Raw genomic sequence first — 20,171 nt, forward strand, 5'->3', positions numbered from 1 at the left:
GGGATTGAGGGATATGGGGAGAAGGTGGATTGGTGTTATTGAGGGAAATGCTGAGGTAGGATTGAGGGATATTACAATAGAATGACATTGAAAGCAGACAAGGGGAGGTGAGAACAGGGGCAGGATCAGGGTCCCACACAAAACAGACATTAGGATGGAAGGCAGTCAATAGGTAGATGATGGACAAGAACCAGAATCTGGGGGAGGTGAGGGAAAGGTCATCCTATGACTCAAACATACATGAACGCTGGATACATTAGGAATAAAATGTTGGAACTCGAAGTTTTGAGGCAGGAAGTGTAATGTGGTGAACCTGTCAGAAACATGACTGATCTGCAGGATGGAAGTTAATATAATCAGGGATATAGCCAGGCCTTTCATCATCTCAGCATCTCACAAAGTTCTTTACAGCCAATGAAATACTTTTATTGTGAAGTCACTGTTGCAATACAGGAAAATGCAGCAGCCAATTTGTGCACAGCAAGATCCCACAAAGAGCACTGGCTGACTCAGGCTATGGGTTCCACACACTGACTTTAAAAAAAAAACTAATTCATGGGATGTGGGTGTCGCTGGTTCGGCCAGCATTTATTGCCCATCCCTAATTGCCCTTGAGAAGGTGGTGGTGAGCTACCTTCTTGAACCGCTGCAGTCCATGTGGGGTAGGTACACCCACAGTGCTGTTAGGAAGGGAGTTCCAGGATTTTGACCCAGCGACAGTGAAGGAACGGTGATATAGTTCCAAGTCAGGATGGTGTGTGACTTGGAGGGGAACTTGCAGGTGGTGATGTTCCCATGTATCTGCTGCTCTTGTCCTTCTAGTTGGTAGAGGTCACGGGTTTGGAAGGTGCTGTCTAAGGAGCCTCGGTGCATTGCTGCAGTGCATCTTGTTGATGGTACACACTGCTGCCACTGTGCGTCTGTGGTGGAGGGAGAGAATGTTGAAGGAGGTGGACGTGGTGCCAATCAGGCGGGCTGCTTTGTCCTGGATGGTGTCGAGCTTTTTAAGTGTTGTTGGAGCTGCACCCATCCAGGCAAGTGGAGAGTATTCCATCACACTCCTGAGTTGTGCCTTGTAGATGGTGGACAGGCTTTGGGGAGTCAGGAGGTGAGTTACTCGCTGCAGAATTCCCAGCCTCTGACCTGCTCTTGTAGCCACAGCAGTTTGTGGCTAGTCCAGTTCAGTTTCTGGTCAATGGTAACCCCCAGGGGTACGTGTTACACGCACCGATAGCCTTATTACCATACGACCATACGAATTAGGAGCAGAAGTAGGCTATTTGGCCCGTCGAGCCTGCTCCACCATTTAATAAGATCATGGCTGATCTGTTTGTGTCTCGAATTCCACACTCCCATCTACCCCGATAATGTTTGATTCCCTTGCCGAACAAGAATCTATCGACCTCCATTTTAAATATTCAATGACCCCGCCTCCACCACCTTCTGAGGCAGAGAGTTCCAAAGTCTCACAACCCTCAGAGAGAAAAAAATTCTCCTCGACTCTGTCCTAAAAGGGCGACCCCTAACTTTAAAACAGTGCCCCCTAGTTCTGGACTCACCCACAAGAGGAAACATCCTTTCCACATCCACCTTGTCAAGACCGTTCAGGATCTTATAAACTTCAATCAAGTCTCCCCTCACTCTTCTAAACTCCAGTGAAACTCCACTGACTCTCACTGGGGTACGGGTTCCACACACACTGACTCTCACTGGGGTACGGGTCCCACACACACTGACTCTCACTGGGGTACGGGTTCCACACACACTGACTCTCACTGGGGTACGGGTCCCACACACACTGACTCTCACTGGGGTACGGGTCCCACACACACTGACTCTCACTGGGGTACGGGTTCCACACACACTGACTCTCACTGGGGTACGGGTCCCACACACACTGACTCTCACTGGGATACGGGTCCCACACACACTGACTCTCACTGGGGTACGGGCCCCACACACACTGACTCTCACTGGGGTACGGGTCCCACACACACTGACTCTCACTGGGGTACGGGTTCCACACACACTGACTCTCACTGGGGTACGGGTTCCACACACACTGACTCTCACTGGGGTACGGGTCCCACACACACTGACTCTCACTGGGGTACGGGTTCCACACACACTGACTCTCACTGGGATACGGGTCCCACACACACTGACTCTCACTGGGATACGAGTCCCACACACACTGACTCTCACTGGGATACGGGTCCCACACACACTGACTCTCACTGGGGTACGGGTCCCACACACACTGACTCTCAGTGATGTCTACGATTCAGATACACTCTTCTGTTACCTGCTATGAAGTCAGATGTGGGGCAGGGAGCAAGACTGCTCTGGTGTGATGATGGGTATGAAATTCCTGTTGTATATGACCTAAGCGGTGATCTAATGAAATAGACACACTAATTCATGGACTTTGTGAGGAAATCTGGTGCAGATGTTCTGCTGCAACCTTTTAACCAATAACAAGGTGCATTTATATAGCACCTTGAACATAGTAAAATGTCTCAAGGTTCATCACAGAAATGTTAATCAGACAGTGCCACATAAGGAGTTATTAGGATAGGGACTGGAACCTGGGTCAGGTAGATTTCAAGGAGTGTTTTAAAGGAACGATTTAATGTCTGAAGTGATGCAACACAAAGCCTCTCTGATCAGAATTTTCACATGAACAGAACCTGGTATCTGTGAAATGTGATTGATCCCAGTAGTTCAGTGATGGAATACTTTCTGGCAGTGTGTTCCAGGCCAGGAGTTGTAAATCCATCTGGAACAAAGGTGTTGGGAAGTAATCGAGAGCCCCAGTATTTCAAAGACATGAACCGGGTGATTGACAGGGCATGTCTGCTGGCTTTAAACAAATAGCTTGGGAGAGTGAGCAGTCTGTTTAACTCAGACCATTGTTATTACAGTAAGCACCTGCTCACTCAAACCTCTTTGTTCTGGTTTCAAAGACAGCAGTGGCGTTGAGTTCCTCTGATTCACGGAAGCAGCTGTCAGCTCACAGCCAGGTGTACCTCAGGTAAACATGGGGGTGGGCCAAGGTGAGTACTATGAGGTAGGGGACACGTACAGGAGCTGACACTGAGACACACACGGATCGTACAGGAGCTGACACTGAGACACACACACAGACCGTACAGGAGCTGACACTGAGACACACACAGACCGTACAGGAGCTGACACTGAGACACACACAGACCGTACAGGAGCTGACACTGAGACATACACGGATCGTACAGGAGCTGACACTGAGACATACACGGATCGTACAGGAGCTGACACTGAGACACACACACAGACCGTACAGGAGCTGACACTGAGACACACACGGACCGTACAGGAGCTGACACTGAGACATACACGGATCGTACAGGAGCTGACACTGAGACATACACGGATCGTACAGGAGCTGACACTGAGACATACACGGATCGTACAGGAGCTGACACTGAGACACACACGGACCGTACAGGAGCTGACACTGAGACATACACGGACTGTACAGGAGCTGACACTGAGACATATATGGGCCGTACAGGAGCTGACACTGAGACATACACGGACTGTACAGGAGCTGACACTAAGACATACACGGACCGTACAGGAGCTGACACTGAGACATACACGGACTGTACAGGAGCTGACACTAAGACATACACGGACTGTACAGGAGCTGACACTGAGACATATATGGGCCGTACAGGAGCTGACACTGAGACATACACGGACTGTACAGGAGCTGATACTAAGACATACACGGACCGTACAGGAGCTGACACTGAGACATACACGGACTGTACAGGAGCTGACACTAAGACATACACGGACCGTACAGGAGCTGACACTGAGACACACACGGATCTTACAGGAGCTGACACTGAGACACACACGGACTGTACAGGAGCTGACACTGAGACATATATGGGCCGTACAGGAGCTGACACTGAGACATACACGGACTGTACAGGAGCTGACACTGAGACATATATGGGCCGTACAGGAGCTGACACTGAGACATACACGGACTGTACAGGAGCTGACACTAAGACATACACGGACCGTACAGGAGCTGACACTGAGACATATATGGGCCGTACAGGAGCTGACACTGAGACATATATGGGCCTTTTAGGAGCTGACACTGAGACATACATGGGCCGTACAGGAGCTGACACTGAGACATACACGGGCCGTACAGGAGCTGACACAGAGACATATATGGGCCGTACAGGAGCTGACACTGAGACACACACGGATCGTACAGGAGCTGACACTGAGACATATATGGGCCGTACGGGAGCTGACACTGAGACATATATGGGCCTTTTAGGAGCTGACACTGAGACATACATGGGCCGTACAGGAGCTGACACTGAGACATATATGGGCCTTTTAGGAGCTGACACTGAGACATATATGGGCCGTACAGGAGCTGACACTGAGACACACACGGATCGTACAGGAGCTGACACTGAGACATATATGGGTCGTACAGGAGCTGACACTGAGACATACACGGACCGTACAGGAGCTGACACTGAGACATACACGGACCGTACAGGAGCTGACACTGAGACATATATGGGCCGTACAGGAGCTGACACTGAGACACACACGGACCGTACAGGAGCTGACACTGAGACATATATGGCCCGTATAGGAGCTGACACTGAGACATACACGGGCCGTACAGGAGCTGACACAGACATATATGGGCCGTACAGGAGCTGACACTGAGACATATATGGGCCGTATAGGAGCTGACACTGACATATATGGGCCGTATAGGAGCTGACACTGAGACATACACGGGCCGTACAGGAGCTGACACAGACATATATGGGCCGTACAGGAGCTGACACTGAGACATACTTGGGCCGCACGGGAGCTGACACTGAGACACACACGGACTGTACAGGAGCTGACACTGAGACACACACGGGCCGTACAGGAGCTGCCACTGAGACACACACGGACCGTACAGGAGCTGACACTGAGACATATATGGGCCGTACAGGAGCTGACACTGAGACATATATGGGCCGTACAGGAGCTGACACTGAGACTTACACGGGCCGTACAGGAGCTGACACTGAGACACACACGGGCCGTACAGGAGCTGACACAGAGACATATATGGGCCGTATAGGAGCTGACACTGAGACACACACGGACTGTACAGGAGCTGACACTGAGACACACACGGGCCGTACAGGAGCTGACACTGAGACATACATGGGCCGTACGGGAGCTGACACTGAGACAAACCTGGGCCCTACAGGAGCTGACACTGAGACACAGACGGACCGTACAGGAGCTGACACTGAGACATACACGGGCCCGACAGGAGCTGACACTGAGACACAGACGGACCGTACAGGAGCTGACACTGAGACATACACGGGCCGTACAGGAGCTGACACTGAGACACACACGGGCCGTACAGGAGCTGACACTGAGACACACACGGGCCGTACAGGAGCTGACACTGAGACATACACAGACCGTACAGGAGCTGACACTGAGACACACACGGGCCGTACAGGAGCTGACACTGAGACACACACGGGCCGTACAGGAGCTGACACTGAGACATACATGGGCCGTACAGGAGCTGACACTGAGACATACACGGGCCGTACAGGAGCTGACACTGAGACACACACGGGCCGTACAGGAGCTGACACTGAGACATACATGGGCCGTACGGGAGCTGACACTGAGACATATATGGACTGTACAGGAGCTGACACTGAGACATACACGGACCATACAGGAGCTGACACTGAGGCATATATGGGCCGTACAGGAGCTGACACTGAAACATATATGGGTCGTACAGGAGCTGACACTGAAACATATATGGGCCGTACAGGAGCTGACACTGAGACACACACGGACCGTACAGGAGCTGACACTGAGACATACACGGACCGTACAGGAGCTGACGCTGAGACATATATGGGCCGTACAGGAGCTGACACTGAGACACACACGGACTGTACAGGAGCTGACACTGAGACACACACGGGCCGTACAGGAGCTGACACTGAGACATACATGGGCCGTACGGGAGCTGACACTGAGACATACTTGGGCCCTACGGGAGCTGACACTGAGACACAGACGGACCGTACAGGAGCTGACACTGAGACATACGCGGGCCCGACAGGAGCTGACACTGAGACACAGACGTGCCGTACAGGAGTTGACACTGAGACATACACGGGCCGTACAGGAGCTGACACTGAGACACACACGGGCCGTACAGGAGCTGACACTGAGACATACATGGGCCGTACAGGAGCTGACACTGAGACATACACAGGCCGTACAGGAGCTGACACTGAGACATATATGGGCCGTACAGGAGCTGACACTGAGACATATATGGGCCGTACAGGAGCTGACACTGAGACATACACGGACTGTACAGGAGCTGACACTGAGACATACACGGACCGTACAGGAGCTGACACTGAGACATACACGGACCGTACAGGAGCTGACACTGAGACATACACGGACCGTACAGGAGCTGACACTGAGACATACACGGACCATACAGGAGCTGACACTGAGACATATATGGGCCGTACGGTAGCTGACACTGAGACATACACGGACTGTACAGGAGCTGACACTGAGACATATGTGGGCCGTACAGGAGCTGACACTGAGACATACACAGACTGTACAGGAGCTGACACTGAGACATACACGGACCGTACAGGAGCTGACACTGAGACATACACGGACCGTACAGGAGCTGACACTGAGACATACACGGGCCGTACAGGAGCTGACACTGAGACATACACGGACCGTACAGGAGCTGACACTGAGACATACACACAGACCGTACAGGAGCTGACACTGAGACATATTTGGGCCGTACAGGAGCTGACACTGAGACATACACGGACTGTACAGGAGCTGACACTAAGACACACACGGACCGTACAGGAGCTGACACTGAGACATACACGGACTGTACAGGAGCTGACACTGAGACATATGTGGGCCATACAGGAGCTGACACTGAGACATATGTGGGCCGTACAGGAGCTGACACTGAGACATATATGGGCCGTACGGTAGCTGACACTGAGACATACACGGACCGTACAGGAGCTGACACTGAGACATACACGGACCGTACAGGAGCTGACACTGAGACATATGTGGGCCGTACAGGAGCTGACACTGAGACATATGTGGGCCGTACAGGAGCTGACACTGAGACATACACGGACCGTACAGGAGCTGACACTGAGACATATGTGGGCCGTACAGGAGCTGACACTGAGACATATGTGGGCCGTACAGGAGCTGACACTGAGACATACACGGACTGTACAGGAGCTGACACTGAGACATACACGGACCGTACAGGAGCTGACACTGAGACATACACGGACCGTACAGGAGCTGACACTGAGACATATATGGGCCGTACGGTAGCTGACACTGAGACATACACAGACTGTACAGGAGCTGACACTGAGACATACACGGACCGTACAGGAGCTGACACTGAGACATATTTGGGCCGTACAGGAGCTGACACTGAGACATACACGGACCGTACAGGAGCTGACACTGAGACATACACAGACTGTACAGGAGCTGACACTGAGACATACACGGACCGTACAGGAGCTGACACTGAGACATACACGGACCGTACAGGAGCTGACACTGAGACATACACAGACTGTACAGGAGCTGACACTGAGACATATTTGGGCCGTACAGGAGCTGACACTGAGACATACACGGACCGTACAGGAGCTGACACTGAGACATACACAGACTGTACAGGAGCTGACACTGAGACACACACAGACCGTACAGGAGCTGACACTGAGACATACACAGACTGTACAGGAGCTGACACTGAGACATACACGGACCGTACAGGAGCTGACACTGAGACATATATGGGCCGTACGGTAGCTGACACTGAGACATACACAGACTGTACAGGAGCTGACACTGAGACACACACGGACCGTACAGGAGCTGACACTGAGACATATTTGGGCCGTACAGGAGCTGACACTGAGACATATGTGGGCCGTACAGGAGCTGACACTGAGACATACACAGACTGTACAGGAGCTGACACTGAGACATACACGGACCGTACAGGAGCTGACACTGAGACACACACGGGCCGTACAGGAGCTGACACTGAGACACACACAGACCGTACAGGAGCTGACACTGAGACATATGTGGGCCGTACAGGAGCTGACACTGAGACATACACAGACTGTACAGGAGCTGACACTGAGACATATATGGGCCGTACAGGAGCTGACACTGAGACATACACAGACTGTACAGGAGCTGACACTGAGACATACACAGACTGTACAGGAGCTGACACTGAGACAAAAAGGGGCCGTACGGGAGCTGACACTGAGACATACATGGGCCGTACAGGAGCTGACACTGAGACATACATGGGCCGTACAGGAGCTGACACTGAGACATACATGGGCCGTACAGGACCAAACCAGAGTGAATTGTTGCTGTTTATATATTTACCAAGTTGTGGTTTATTTGTCGTGACTTCAATCCTGATTTGTGAGTTTGATTTGAAAAGGATCAGTCTTGTTTCTTTGCTCTGTGAACTCCTTGATCTCAGATTGGCTGCGATAAGTACAACTAGAAACAGAAACACAGCTGTCAGGAAAACTTGGGGGTGAGGGTGTAATACATGTTAACCAGCCTGAGAAATTTCTGTTTAACAGTCAGTCCTGCTTTATCCAGAATCCGTGTTTAATTATTTTATCATGGTCTCTCTCCTGGTCAAATCCTTTAAAAGGCAAGTGGAATGTTGGCCTTCATCTGCAGGGCAGGATTACCAAAAAGTGGAAGTTATGCCAGAGTTATATACAGCTGTGCTTAGACTGTGTCTGTAGTACTGTGTTCAGCACATCAGCAATGATCTGCTGAAAGAGAGAAATAAAAGCTTTTCATTTATATAGTGCCTTTCACAATCTCCAAGTGGATTACAGCCAATGAAGTACTTTTGAGGTGTAGTCACTGTTGCAAAGTAGGATATATCAGCCTTGGAGAGGTGCAGCTAGATTCGCTCGAATGATACTGGGGCTAAAAGGGTTATATTACGAGGACAGGTTGCACAGACTAGGCTTGTATTCTCTCGAGTACAGAAGATTGTGGTATTTAAGATGATTTGAGGATTTGATTTTGATTTTTCCTCTTTTTGAGGATGGGAGGGTTTTCAGTTACATCGAAAGACTGGAGAAGCTGAGATTGTTTCCTTAGAACAGAGAAGGTTAAGGGAAGAGTTAATAGAGTTGTTCAACATCATGAATGGCTTTGATGGAGTCAATAGGTTTCCAGTGGCAGGAGGGTCAGTAACCAGAGGACACCGATTTCAGATAATTGGCAAAAAAAAACAGAGGTGGAGATGAGGAACCAGTTTTGTGCTGCAAATTGTTGTGATCTGTAATGTTCTGCCTGCAGTAGTAACTTTCAAAAGGGAATTGGATAAATACTTGAACTGGAAAAGTAGTGAAGCAATGGGGAAAGAAAGTGCTGTCAAAGAGCTGGCACAGGCGTGATAGGTCGAATGGCCTCCTTCTGTGCTGTATCATTTATGATTATGGCTTCCACCACCTTAACTGTTACGGAAATCTTTGAATCAAACCTTTGAAAAGGTTTAACTTGCAACACATTCTCTTTAAACTGTCAGTCAGTTGGTAAATTTGGAGACAGGGTTTTATGTCATGTTTAAAGCTGAATTGACTTATCAGTCTGTTTAAGCAGAGATGGGGAGGGAGGGACATGCTCCTGGAGAACTCAGGCTGTCGGCAGTTGGATTATAATCACCATTTGTTCTTTCAACAGTAGAACCAGTAGACATCCTCAAGATTCTAGAACTTCATACTTTACCTGAAGGAATACAGAAAACAGTAGGTCTTTGTGCCAACAGAAAATCTACAAGGACTGCAGATGTTGCCTATACAGTTGCAAAGTCAGCACAACTCAGTGCTCCAACCAAACAGTTATACCCAGGTAAGCCCGGTCCTCTTTATCCCTCCCTGTATTGTATAATGAGACAGGATTTGTAATCTTATAGTAAAGGATCCTTTGGGGAAGAGTGAGCATAATATGATAGAATTTCATATTAAGTTTGAGAGTGATGTGGTTAAGTTCAAAACTAAGGCCTTAAGTTTAAACAAAACCAATTATGGAGGTATGAGAGATGAGTTGGCTGAGGTAATTAGGAAATTAGGTTAAAAAATGACAGTAGATAAGCAATGGCAAACATTTTAAAAAAAAATAATTCTCAATGAATATACATTCCATTGAGAAATAAAAACTCCACTAGAAACGTGGTACAACAATGGTTAACTAGAGAAGTTAAGGATAGTATTAGATGTAAACAAGAGGCTAAAATGTTGCCAAAAAGAGTAATTTAGCCCGAGGGTTGGGAAGGTTTTAAAAATGTGCAACGGATGACCAAGAAATTGATAAAGAGCGGGAAACAAGCAAGTAATATAAACACAGATTGTAAGAGCTTCTACAAGTATGGAAAAAAAAGTAGCAAAAGGAAAAGTGGGCCCTTTAGAGACTGAGACAAGAGAAATGATAATGAAATAAGGAAATGGCAAACATTAGATAAATATTTTGCGTCTGTTTTCACAGTAGAAAATACAAAGGACATTCTGGAAATTGTGGGGAACCAAGGGTCTAATCAGAGTAAAGAATCTAAAGTAATTAATATTAGTAGTAGAGAAATTAATGGGACTAAAATCTGACAAATCCCTTGGACCTGATGGCCAACATCCTAGAGGTGGTGACAGAGATAATGGATGCATTGGTTTTGATCTTTCAGAATTCCCTAGATTCTAGAACGGTCCCAGCGGATTGGAAGGTAGCAAAAGGAGGGATTATTTCACTTCTATTGAAGATAAGGTGATAATTCTCCATTGCCTTTCAAGGATATAAAAGCTCGTGCTCTTACAAGATTACAGTCATTTAAAAAAAGTAATTAAAATACTTTAACTCTGAAGAGATGTGTTATAAATAAAGTCTACACAATTTGTTCAAAGCTCAAAGCCTTCAGAAAGATAAACAGATATTAATGCATGAAGTCATATGAAAACATAGTGCAGGCTGTGTTTATCAATTCAGTGAAATTCCCACTCTTAACAAAGGAGGGAGAGAGAAAGCAATGATCTACAGGCCAGTTATCTTGACATCAGGAAGAGGGAAAATGCTGGAATCTATTGTTAATAGAGTCATTGAGTCATTATGGAATATTGAAGGAGGTTTGAGTATAAGAGTAAGGAGGTCTTGCTGAAATTGTGCAGGGCTTTAATGAGACTACACCAGGAGTAGTGTGTACAGTTTTGGTCTCCTTACCTAAGGAAGGATATACTTGTCTTAGAGGAGGTGAAACAAAGGTTCAATAGACTGATTCCTGGGATGAAAGGGCTGTTCCATGAGGAAGGTTTGAGTAGAATGGACATACACTCTCTGGAGTTTAGAAGGAAAAGAGGTGACCTCATTGAAACATATCAAATTCTCAGAGGGTTTGACAGGGTAGATTCTGAGAGGCTGTTTCCCCCCCAGGCTGGACAGTCTCGGACCCGGGGTCACAGTCTCAGGATAAGGGATCGGTCATTTCGGACTGAGATGAGGAGAAATTTCTTTGGAATTCTCTATCCCAAACAGCTGTGAATTCCCAGTCATTGTGAATATTCAAGACAGAGATCGATAGAGGGATAGAGAGGGATCGAGTGGGAAAGTGGAGTTGATGTTGATGATCAGTCATGATCTTATTGAATGGTGGAGCAGGCTCGAGGGGCTGAATGGCCTACTCCTGCTCCTATTTCTTATGTTTTATGTGCTCAGGTAAAATCAGTCGCGTTAATCTCTCCCTTGCACTTTCTTTCTCATTATGGAGTTTGGACCATTTACACCTACTGTCATCTCTGAAGCTCCCTAGTATTCAAATGATATGACACTGGAACTCTCCTCTCTCTCCCTCCTCTCTTTTTTTCTCTCTCTCTCTCTCTGTCTCCCTTCTCCCCTTCTCCCTCTCCCCTTCTCCCCTTATTTCTCTGTCCCTGCCTCTCTCCCCCTTTCTCCCTTCTCTCCCCTTTCTCTCTCCCCTCTCTCTCCCTCCCTTCTCTCTCTATCACTGTCTCTTTCCTCTCCCCTTCTCTCTCTCCCCTTTTACTCTCCCCTTTCTGTCTCCCCTCTCTCTTCCCCCTCCCTCTCGTCTATCTCTCTTCCCTGTTCCTCTCTCCCCCAATTATCCCTCCCCCTCTCTGTCTCTCCCCTTTCTCTCCCATGCTCTCTCTCTCGTCCCCTCCCTCTCTCTCGCCCCCTCCCTCTCTCTCGCCCCCTCCCTCTCTCTCTCTCTCTCTCTCTCTCGACCCCCCTCTCTCAACACCCCACTCTCTCAACACCCCCCTCTCTCACCCCACCCTCTCTCTCGCCCCCCTTCTCTCTCTCGCCCCCCTTTTCTCTCTCTCCCCCCCCTCTCTCTCTCTCTCGTCCAACAAACAGTATTTTTGTTTCTTCACTCCTCATGGCCTCTTGACAAGGACAGCTAGACTTTCCCCTGTTAGGTGGGAACAGGGTAAAAAGCAGCACCTGAGGTTGAACCTCAGTCCTGCCGAAGGGTTGAGATTTGTGCTGATAGCAAGTTGGACAATCTAATTCTGAGGCTATTCAGAAAGGTTCTCTCTCACAATGTGGAGCCTTAACCCAGGGAAATATTTACGGTAAAAATGTGTCTTGCCAGATTTCTGCCTCCATCTTTGATGCTGGCAACACTGGGTTCTGTTAACCTTAGGGAAATGTGATTGCAAGCCAAAAATTCACATTGCTGCTGCTACGGAAAGTGATGTTTCATGTGAAGTGTTATTACAGTTGTTGTACTGTGTGGGGCATGAGCCAGAGGTTCAAGAACAGAGACATATCTTGGTGGATTGTTCGGTTTACAACATCCAATCTCCTCCGAGCTCATCACTGCTCCGATAATGAAACCCTATCAGGATTTAATGTGCTGAGAATATAGTTGGATTATATGTGACATGTATCCTGATTGAGAAGATCAATTCCATAAATGAAATGGACAAGGAAATTCACTCATATTCTCCCTGAAGGTGTTCACTAATTCAGTCACTTAATGGGAGGAGGTTCATGTGGAGCATGAACAGTGGCATAGACTAGTTGGGCTGAATGACCTGTTTCTGTGTTGTACATTCTAAATAATTCTAGCAAATTCATTGTTCAACCAGCCCTTTTGACTATTTTCTGTCTGCAGAAATATTTGACAAATTAACTTGAGAATAACAATCATTGGGCTGAATTTTCCCACAGACGCTGTGGCCTCGACATTGGGATCTTATGCAGGTCCTGATCTCGCACATGGACTTGGTCCCCCCTCCCACCTCTAAACACATCTTCACTGGGCCAAGAAAATCCAGCTCATTATTTCACTTGTTCAGAGCATCTGCTTGGGAGAAAAGGGCTGGGATTTTTTTTTTCTACAGTCAGAATAAAGCCTCAGTCCATTTGCAGCTCACCCACAACCCTGGGCTGATTATTCTGTCTATAGTATATTAGTGACGTGGTGAATAGTGAGCGAGGATGTCAAAGTTTGTTCATAACACTTGGTTAGTTGGCACAGTAAAGAGCGCAGATGGAAGCAGAAAGTTGCAAGGCGACATTAATAGATTCAGTGAGTCTGTAAAACTGTGGGGAATTGTGAAATCATCCAATTTGGACCCAAGAAAGATCGGTAGGAGTATTTTCCCAATGGGGAGAAGCTGGGAGCTGTGGAGAAGCAGAGAGATTCTGGGGGCCAAGTAAAGAAATCAATAAAAGCTGGTGAACAGGTACAAATAATAAAATAAGTTAATAAAATCTAATGCAATATTGGCATTTATCTCAAGGGCTGGACACAGCTACAACACTGGCATCTACTCGGCAATGTGGAAAATTGCTTAGGTATGTCCTGTGTACAAAAAGCAGGACAAATCCAACCAGGCCAATTACTGCCCATCAGTCTACAGAAGGTGTCATCAACAGTGCTATCAGACAGCACTTATTCAGAAAGAACCTGCTCAGTGACGTTCAGTTTGGGTTCCGCCAGGGCTACTCAGCTCCTGACCTCATTACAGCCTTTGTCCAAACGTGGACAAAACAGCTGAACTCCAGAGGTGAGGTGCGAGTAACTGCCCTTGATGTGAAGGCAGCATTTGACCGAGTGTGGCATGAAGGAGCCCGAGCAAAACTGGAGTCAATGGGAATCGGGGGAAAACTCTCCACTCGTTGGGGTCATAGCTAGCGCAAAGGAAAATGTTTGTAGTTGTTGGAGGCCAATCATCTGAGCTCCAGGACATCACTGCAGGAGTTCCTCAGGATAGTGTCCTAGGCCCAACCATCTTCAGCTGCTTCATCAATGACCTTCATTCAATCATAAGGTTAGAAGTGATCATTGCACAATGTTTAGCACCTTTCGTGACTCCTGAGATACTGAAGCAGCCCGTGTCCATATGCAGCAAGATCTGGACAATATCTAGGCTTGGGCTGATAGGTGACAAGTAACATTCGCACCACACAAGTGCCAGGAAATGACCATCTCCAACAAGAGAGAATCTAACCATCTCCCCTTGACGTTCAATGGCATTACCATTGCTGAATCCCCCACTATCAACATCCTGGGGATTACCCCCTTGAGCTGAAACTGAACTGGACCAGTGACATAAATACTGTGGCTACAGAAACAGGGAATTCTGCGGCGAGTAACTCACCTCCTGACTCCCCAAAGTCTTTCCACCATCTACAAGGCACAAGTCAGGAGTGTGATGGAATACTCTCCACTTGCCTGGATGGGTGCAGCTCCAACAACACTCAAGAAGCTCGACACCATCCAGAACAAAGCAGCCCGCTTGATTGGCACCCCATCAACAACATTCACTCCCTCCACCACCGACGCACAGTGGGCATCAGTGTGTACCATCTACAAGATGCACTGCAGCAACGCACCAAGGCTCCTTAGACAGCACCTTCCAAACCCATGACCTCTACCACCTAGAAGGACAAGGGCAGCAGATGCATGGGAACACCACCACCTGCAAGTTCCCTTTCAAGCCACACACCATCCTGACTTGGAACTATATCACCGTTCCTTCACTGTCGCTGGGTCAAAATCCTGGAACTCCCTTCCTAACAGCACTGTGGGTATACCTACCCCAAATGGACTGCAGTGGTTCAAGAAGGCAGCTCACCACCACCTTCTCGAGGGCAATTAGGGATGGGCAATAAATGCTGGCCTGGCCAGTGATGCCCAAATCCCCTGAACGAAAAAAACACACAAAGGGGTGGGAGTTATGTTACAGTTTATTTAAAGCTCTGGTTAGACCCCATCTGCAGTAACTGTGTTCAATTCTGGGCCCCGCACCTCAGGAAGGATATACTGGCCTTGGAGAGGGTGCACCGCAGATTCGCCAGCGTGAGACTGGGGCGAAAAGGGTTAAATTCCGAGGACAGATTGCACAGACTAGGCTTGTATTCCCTCTAGTGTAGAAGATTAAGGGGTGATCTAATTGAGGCGTTTAAGATGATTAAAGGATTTGATCGGGTCGATAGAGAGAAACTATTTCCTCTAGTGGGAGGAGTCCAGAACAAGGAGGCAGAACCTTAAATTTCGAGCCAGGCCATTTGGGAGTGATGTCAGGAAGCATTTCATCACACAGAGGGGGGGTGGAAATCTGGAACTCTCTCCAAAAAGCTGTAGATACTGGGGGGTCTGTTGAAAATGTAAAAACTGTGATTGATAAATTTTTATTAGACATGGATTTTAAGGGTTACAGAATTAAGGTGGGGCTAAGATACAGATCAGCCATGATTAACTGAATGGCTGAACAGGCCCGTGGGGTACTGATCTCCCCTTAGTCCTATGGGTTTGAATTTTGAGTCTGCCAGCTCTGGGTTGCATATATTTGTGTGAGAGACAAAGGAGGTTTCAAAAAAAGTTTCACAACTATATAAAAGTATGGGGAAGGGGGAGAGATAAAACACACAGGTCTAAGTGAGGGTGAGCCTCAAACAACTCACTCCTCACTCAAAAACTGAAGGAACAGATTTGACCTTGGCCTTTAGATTAATGCCTTGGTTTCCTTGGTAACTGTTGCCACGTGTATGGAGGTGGCGGCGAAGTCACAAGCTGACAAAAGGATTGAGGAATGTTGGGGGAGTTGGGGGAGTGGGGAGGTGATTTCTGGTCAGGACTCAGATCCCAAGACATAGTAGAGTTTCCTAGACTGGCAAAGCAGCTCAGTCCATTAGACAAAAAATATGGTCTAGACTGTGGTTAACTGGGATGTGTTGGAAAAGTCCAACAATGGAAAGAGTTTAGAGACCTGGCATGTGAACAGTCACTGACTGTTGACCAGCAGCTCTGGAGTGTAAGTCTATAGTTTCTCCGCTCACTCCCCTTCTTAAATTCAATGGGATCTAGCTACTGGATGGGATACTGGCCTCCGACATTAACCCCATAAACGCAAGCTTCTCATCCCATTCAAACCCTCGAAGGGAGGTACTTGATTCTCTAGAAAGGGCAAATTTAGAGCGTGAGTCAACATGTGAGGCACATAACCATGGGCAATAGAAGATGGCCATTCAGCCCATTGTACAAATGTTGGCTTTCTGTCAGAGCATTCCAAAACTAATCCCACTGCCCCGCTCTCTCCACATAGCCCTGTATCAATCCCCAAACTAATCCCACTGCCCTGCTCTCTCCCCATAGCCCTGTATCAATCCCCAAACTAATCCCACTGCCCCCGCTCTCTCCCCATAGCCCTGTATCAATCCCAAACTAATCCCACTGCCCCACTCTCTCCCCATAGCCCTGTATCAATCCCCAAACTAAACCACTGCCCCACTCTCTCCCCATAGCCCTGTATCAATCCTCAAACTAATCCCACTGCCCCGCTCTCTCCCCATAGCCCTGTATCAATCCCCAAACTAATCCCACTGCCCCGCTCTCTCCCCATAGCCCTGTATCAATCCCCAAACTAATCCCACTGCCCTGCTCTCTCCCCATAGCCCTGTATCAATCCCCAAACTAATCCCACTGCCCCGCTCTCTCCCCATAGCCCTGTATCAATCCCCAAACTAATCCCACTGCCCTGCTCTCTCCCCATAGCCCTGTATCAATCCCCAAACTAATCCAACTGCCCCACTCTCTCCCCATAGCCCTGTATCAATCCCCAAACTAATTCCACTGCCCCGCTCTCTCCCCATCGCCCTGTATCAATCCCCAAACTAATCCCACTGGCCCGCTCTCTCCCCATAGCCCTGTATCAATCCCCAAACTAATCCCACTGCCCCGCTCTCTCCCCATAGCCCTGTATCAATCCCCAAACTAATCCCACTGCCCCGCTCTCTCCAAAGGTGCAATGAATCTTGTAAACTACCCTGTGCTCCCACTATCCACTGTGTAAAGACATTTCTCTCAACCTCTTTCCGCATTCTGACCATCTTAAATTGATGATCCTTCGACACTGACTCCCCAATCAGAGGGAATAATCTTTCCCCAATCACCCAATCACAGCTCTTCACATAAATTGAATAACCAAGATTTCATCTCCTCTCGCGTTCTCTGCCACAAAGAACAAAGAACGGTACAGCACAGGAACAGGCCATTCGGCCCTCCAAGCCTGCACCGATCTTGATGTCTGCCTAAACTAACACCTTCTGCAATTCCGGGGACCGTATCCCTCTATTCCCTTCCTATTCATATATTTGTCAAGATGTCTCTTAAACGTCGCTATCGTACCTGCTTCCACCACCTCCCCCGGCAGCAAGTTCCAGGCACTCACCACCCTCTGTGTAAAAAACTTGCCTCGCACATCCCCTCTAAACTTTCCCCCTCTCCCCTTAAACCTATGTCCCGTGGTAACTGACTCTTCCACCCTGGGAAAAAGCTTCTGACTATCCACTCTGTCCATGCCGCTCATAACTTTGTAAACCTCTATCATGTCGCCCCTCCACCTCCGTCGTTCCAGTGAAAACAATCCGAGTTTATCCAACCTCTCCTCATAGCAAATACCCTCCAGACCAGGCAACATCCTGGTAAACCTCTTCTGTACCCTCTCCAAAGCCTCCACGTCCTTCTGGTGGTGTGGCGACCAGAATTGCACGCAATATTCTAAGTGTGGCCTAACTAAAGTTCTGTACAGCTGCAGCATGACTTGCCAATTTTTATACTCTATGCCCCGACCGATGAAGGCAAGCATGCCATATGCCTTCTTGAATACCTTATCCACCTGCGTTGCCACTTTCAGTGACCTGTGGACCTGTACGCCCAGATCTCTCTGCATGTCAATACTCCTAAGGGTTCTGCCATTTACTGTATACTTCCCACCTGCATTAGACCTTCCAAAATGCATTACCTCACATTTGTCCGGATTAAACTCCATCTGCCATTTCTCCGCCCAAGTCTCCAACCGATCTATATCCTGCTGTATCCTCTGACAATCCTCATCATTATCCGCAACTCCACCAACCTTTGTGTCGTCCGCAAACTTACTAATCAGATCAGCTACATTTTCCTCCAAATCATTTATATATACTACAAACAGCAAAGGTCCCAGCACTGATCCCTGCGGAACACCACTAGTCACATCCCTCCATTCAGAAAAAAACCCATCCACTGTTACCCTCTGTCTTCTATGACCGAGCCAGTTCTGTATCCATCTTGCCAGCTCACCTCTGATCCCGTGTGACTTCACCTTTTGTACCAGTCTGCCATGCGGGACCTTGTCAAAGGCTTTACTAAAGTCCATATAGATAACATCCACTGCCCTTCATCAATCATCTTCGTCACTTCCTCAAAAAACTCAATCAAATTAGTAAGACACGACCTCCCCTTCACAAAACCATGCTGACTCTCGTTAATAACTTCGTTTGTTTCCAAATGGGAGTAAATCCTGTCCCGAAGAATCCTCTCTAATAATTTCCCTACCACTGACGTAAGGCTCACCGGCCTATAATTTCCTGGATTATCCTTGCCACCCTTCTTAAACAAAGAACTACATTGGCTATTCTCCAGTCCTCTGGGACCTCACCTGTAGCCAATGAGAATGCAAAGATTTCTGTCAAGGCCCCAGCAATTTCTTCCCTTGCCTCCCTCAGTATTCTGGGGTAGATCCCATCAGGCCCTGGGGACTTATCTACCTTAATGCTTTGCAAGATACCCAACACCTCCTCCTTTTTGATTATGAGATGACTGAGACTATCTGCACTCCCTTTCCTAGGCTCATCATCCACCAAGTCCTTCTCTTTGGTGAATACTGATGCAAAGTACTCATTTAACACCTCGCCCATTTCCTCTGGCTCCACACATAGATTCCCATCTCTGTCCTTGAGTGGGCCAACCCTTTCCCTAGTTACCCTCTTGCTCTTTATATATGTATAAAAAGCCTTGGGATTTTCCTTAATCCTGTTTGCCAATGACTTTTCATCACCCCTTTTAGCCCTCCTAACTCCTTGCTTAAGTTCCTTCCTACTGTCTTTATATTCCTCAAGTGCTTCATCTGTTCCTAGCCTTCCAGCCCTTACAAATGCTTCCTTTTTCTTTTTGACTAGGCTCACAATATCCCACATTATCCAGGCTTCCCGAAACTTGCCAAACTTATCTTTCTTCCTCACAGGAACATGCCGGTCCTGGATTCTAATCAGCTGACGTTTGAAAGACTCCCACATGTCAGATGTTGATTTACCCTCAAAAAGCCGCCCCCAATCTAAATTCTTCAGTTCCTGCCTAATATTGTTATAATTAGCCTTCCCCCAATTTAGCACCTTCACCCGAGGATGACTCTTATCCTTATCCACAAGTACCTTAAAACTTATGGAATTATGGTCACTGCTCCCGAAATGCTCCCCCACTGAAACTTGTCCCAGTTTACAGTGTAAACAGTCCCAGTATCTCAACACGCTTCAGAACTATAACCTCCCATCCCTGACATTATCCTGGTGTATCTCACACCCTCTCCTCTCTATGCCTTGAATCTCCTTTCTATAATGGGGTGGAGTGCCAAACCGTATAGTTTTTGTCTGTGGACTAACCATTGTCTTGTATGAATTTACTA

The 20,171-nt window shown here is 47.9% G+C and overlaps 1 protein-coding gene across 2 annotated transcripts in view; it reads left to right on the plus strand.

The window, feature by feature from the left end:
• Positions 1–20,171, plus strand: part of col5a1 (procollagen, type V, alpha 1) — a 633,899-nt gene that overhangs the window by 312,689 nt on the left and 301,039 nt on the right. For both annotated transcript variants that reach the window (XM_068012023.1, XM_068012024.1), the window contains exon 2: positions 9,901–10,068. In XM_068012023.1, the coding sequence (XP_067868124.1) occupies positions 9,901–10,068 (168 nt within the window). The remainder of the gene's footprint in view (positions 1–9,900; positions 10,069–20,171) is intronic.

This window comes from Heterodontus francisci, chromosome 32 (assembly GCF_036365525.1).
Source record: "Heterodontus francisci isolate sHetFra1 chromosome 32, sHetFra1.hap1, whole genome shotgun sequence".
Taxonomy (NCBI): Eukaryota; Metazoa; Chordata; class Chondrichthyes; order Heterodontiformes; family Heterodontidae; genus Heterodontus; species Heterodontus francisci.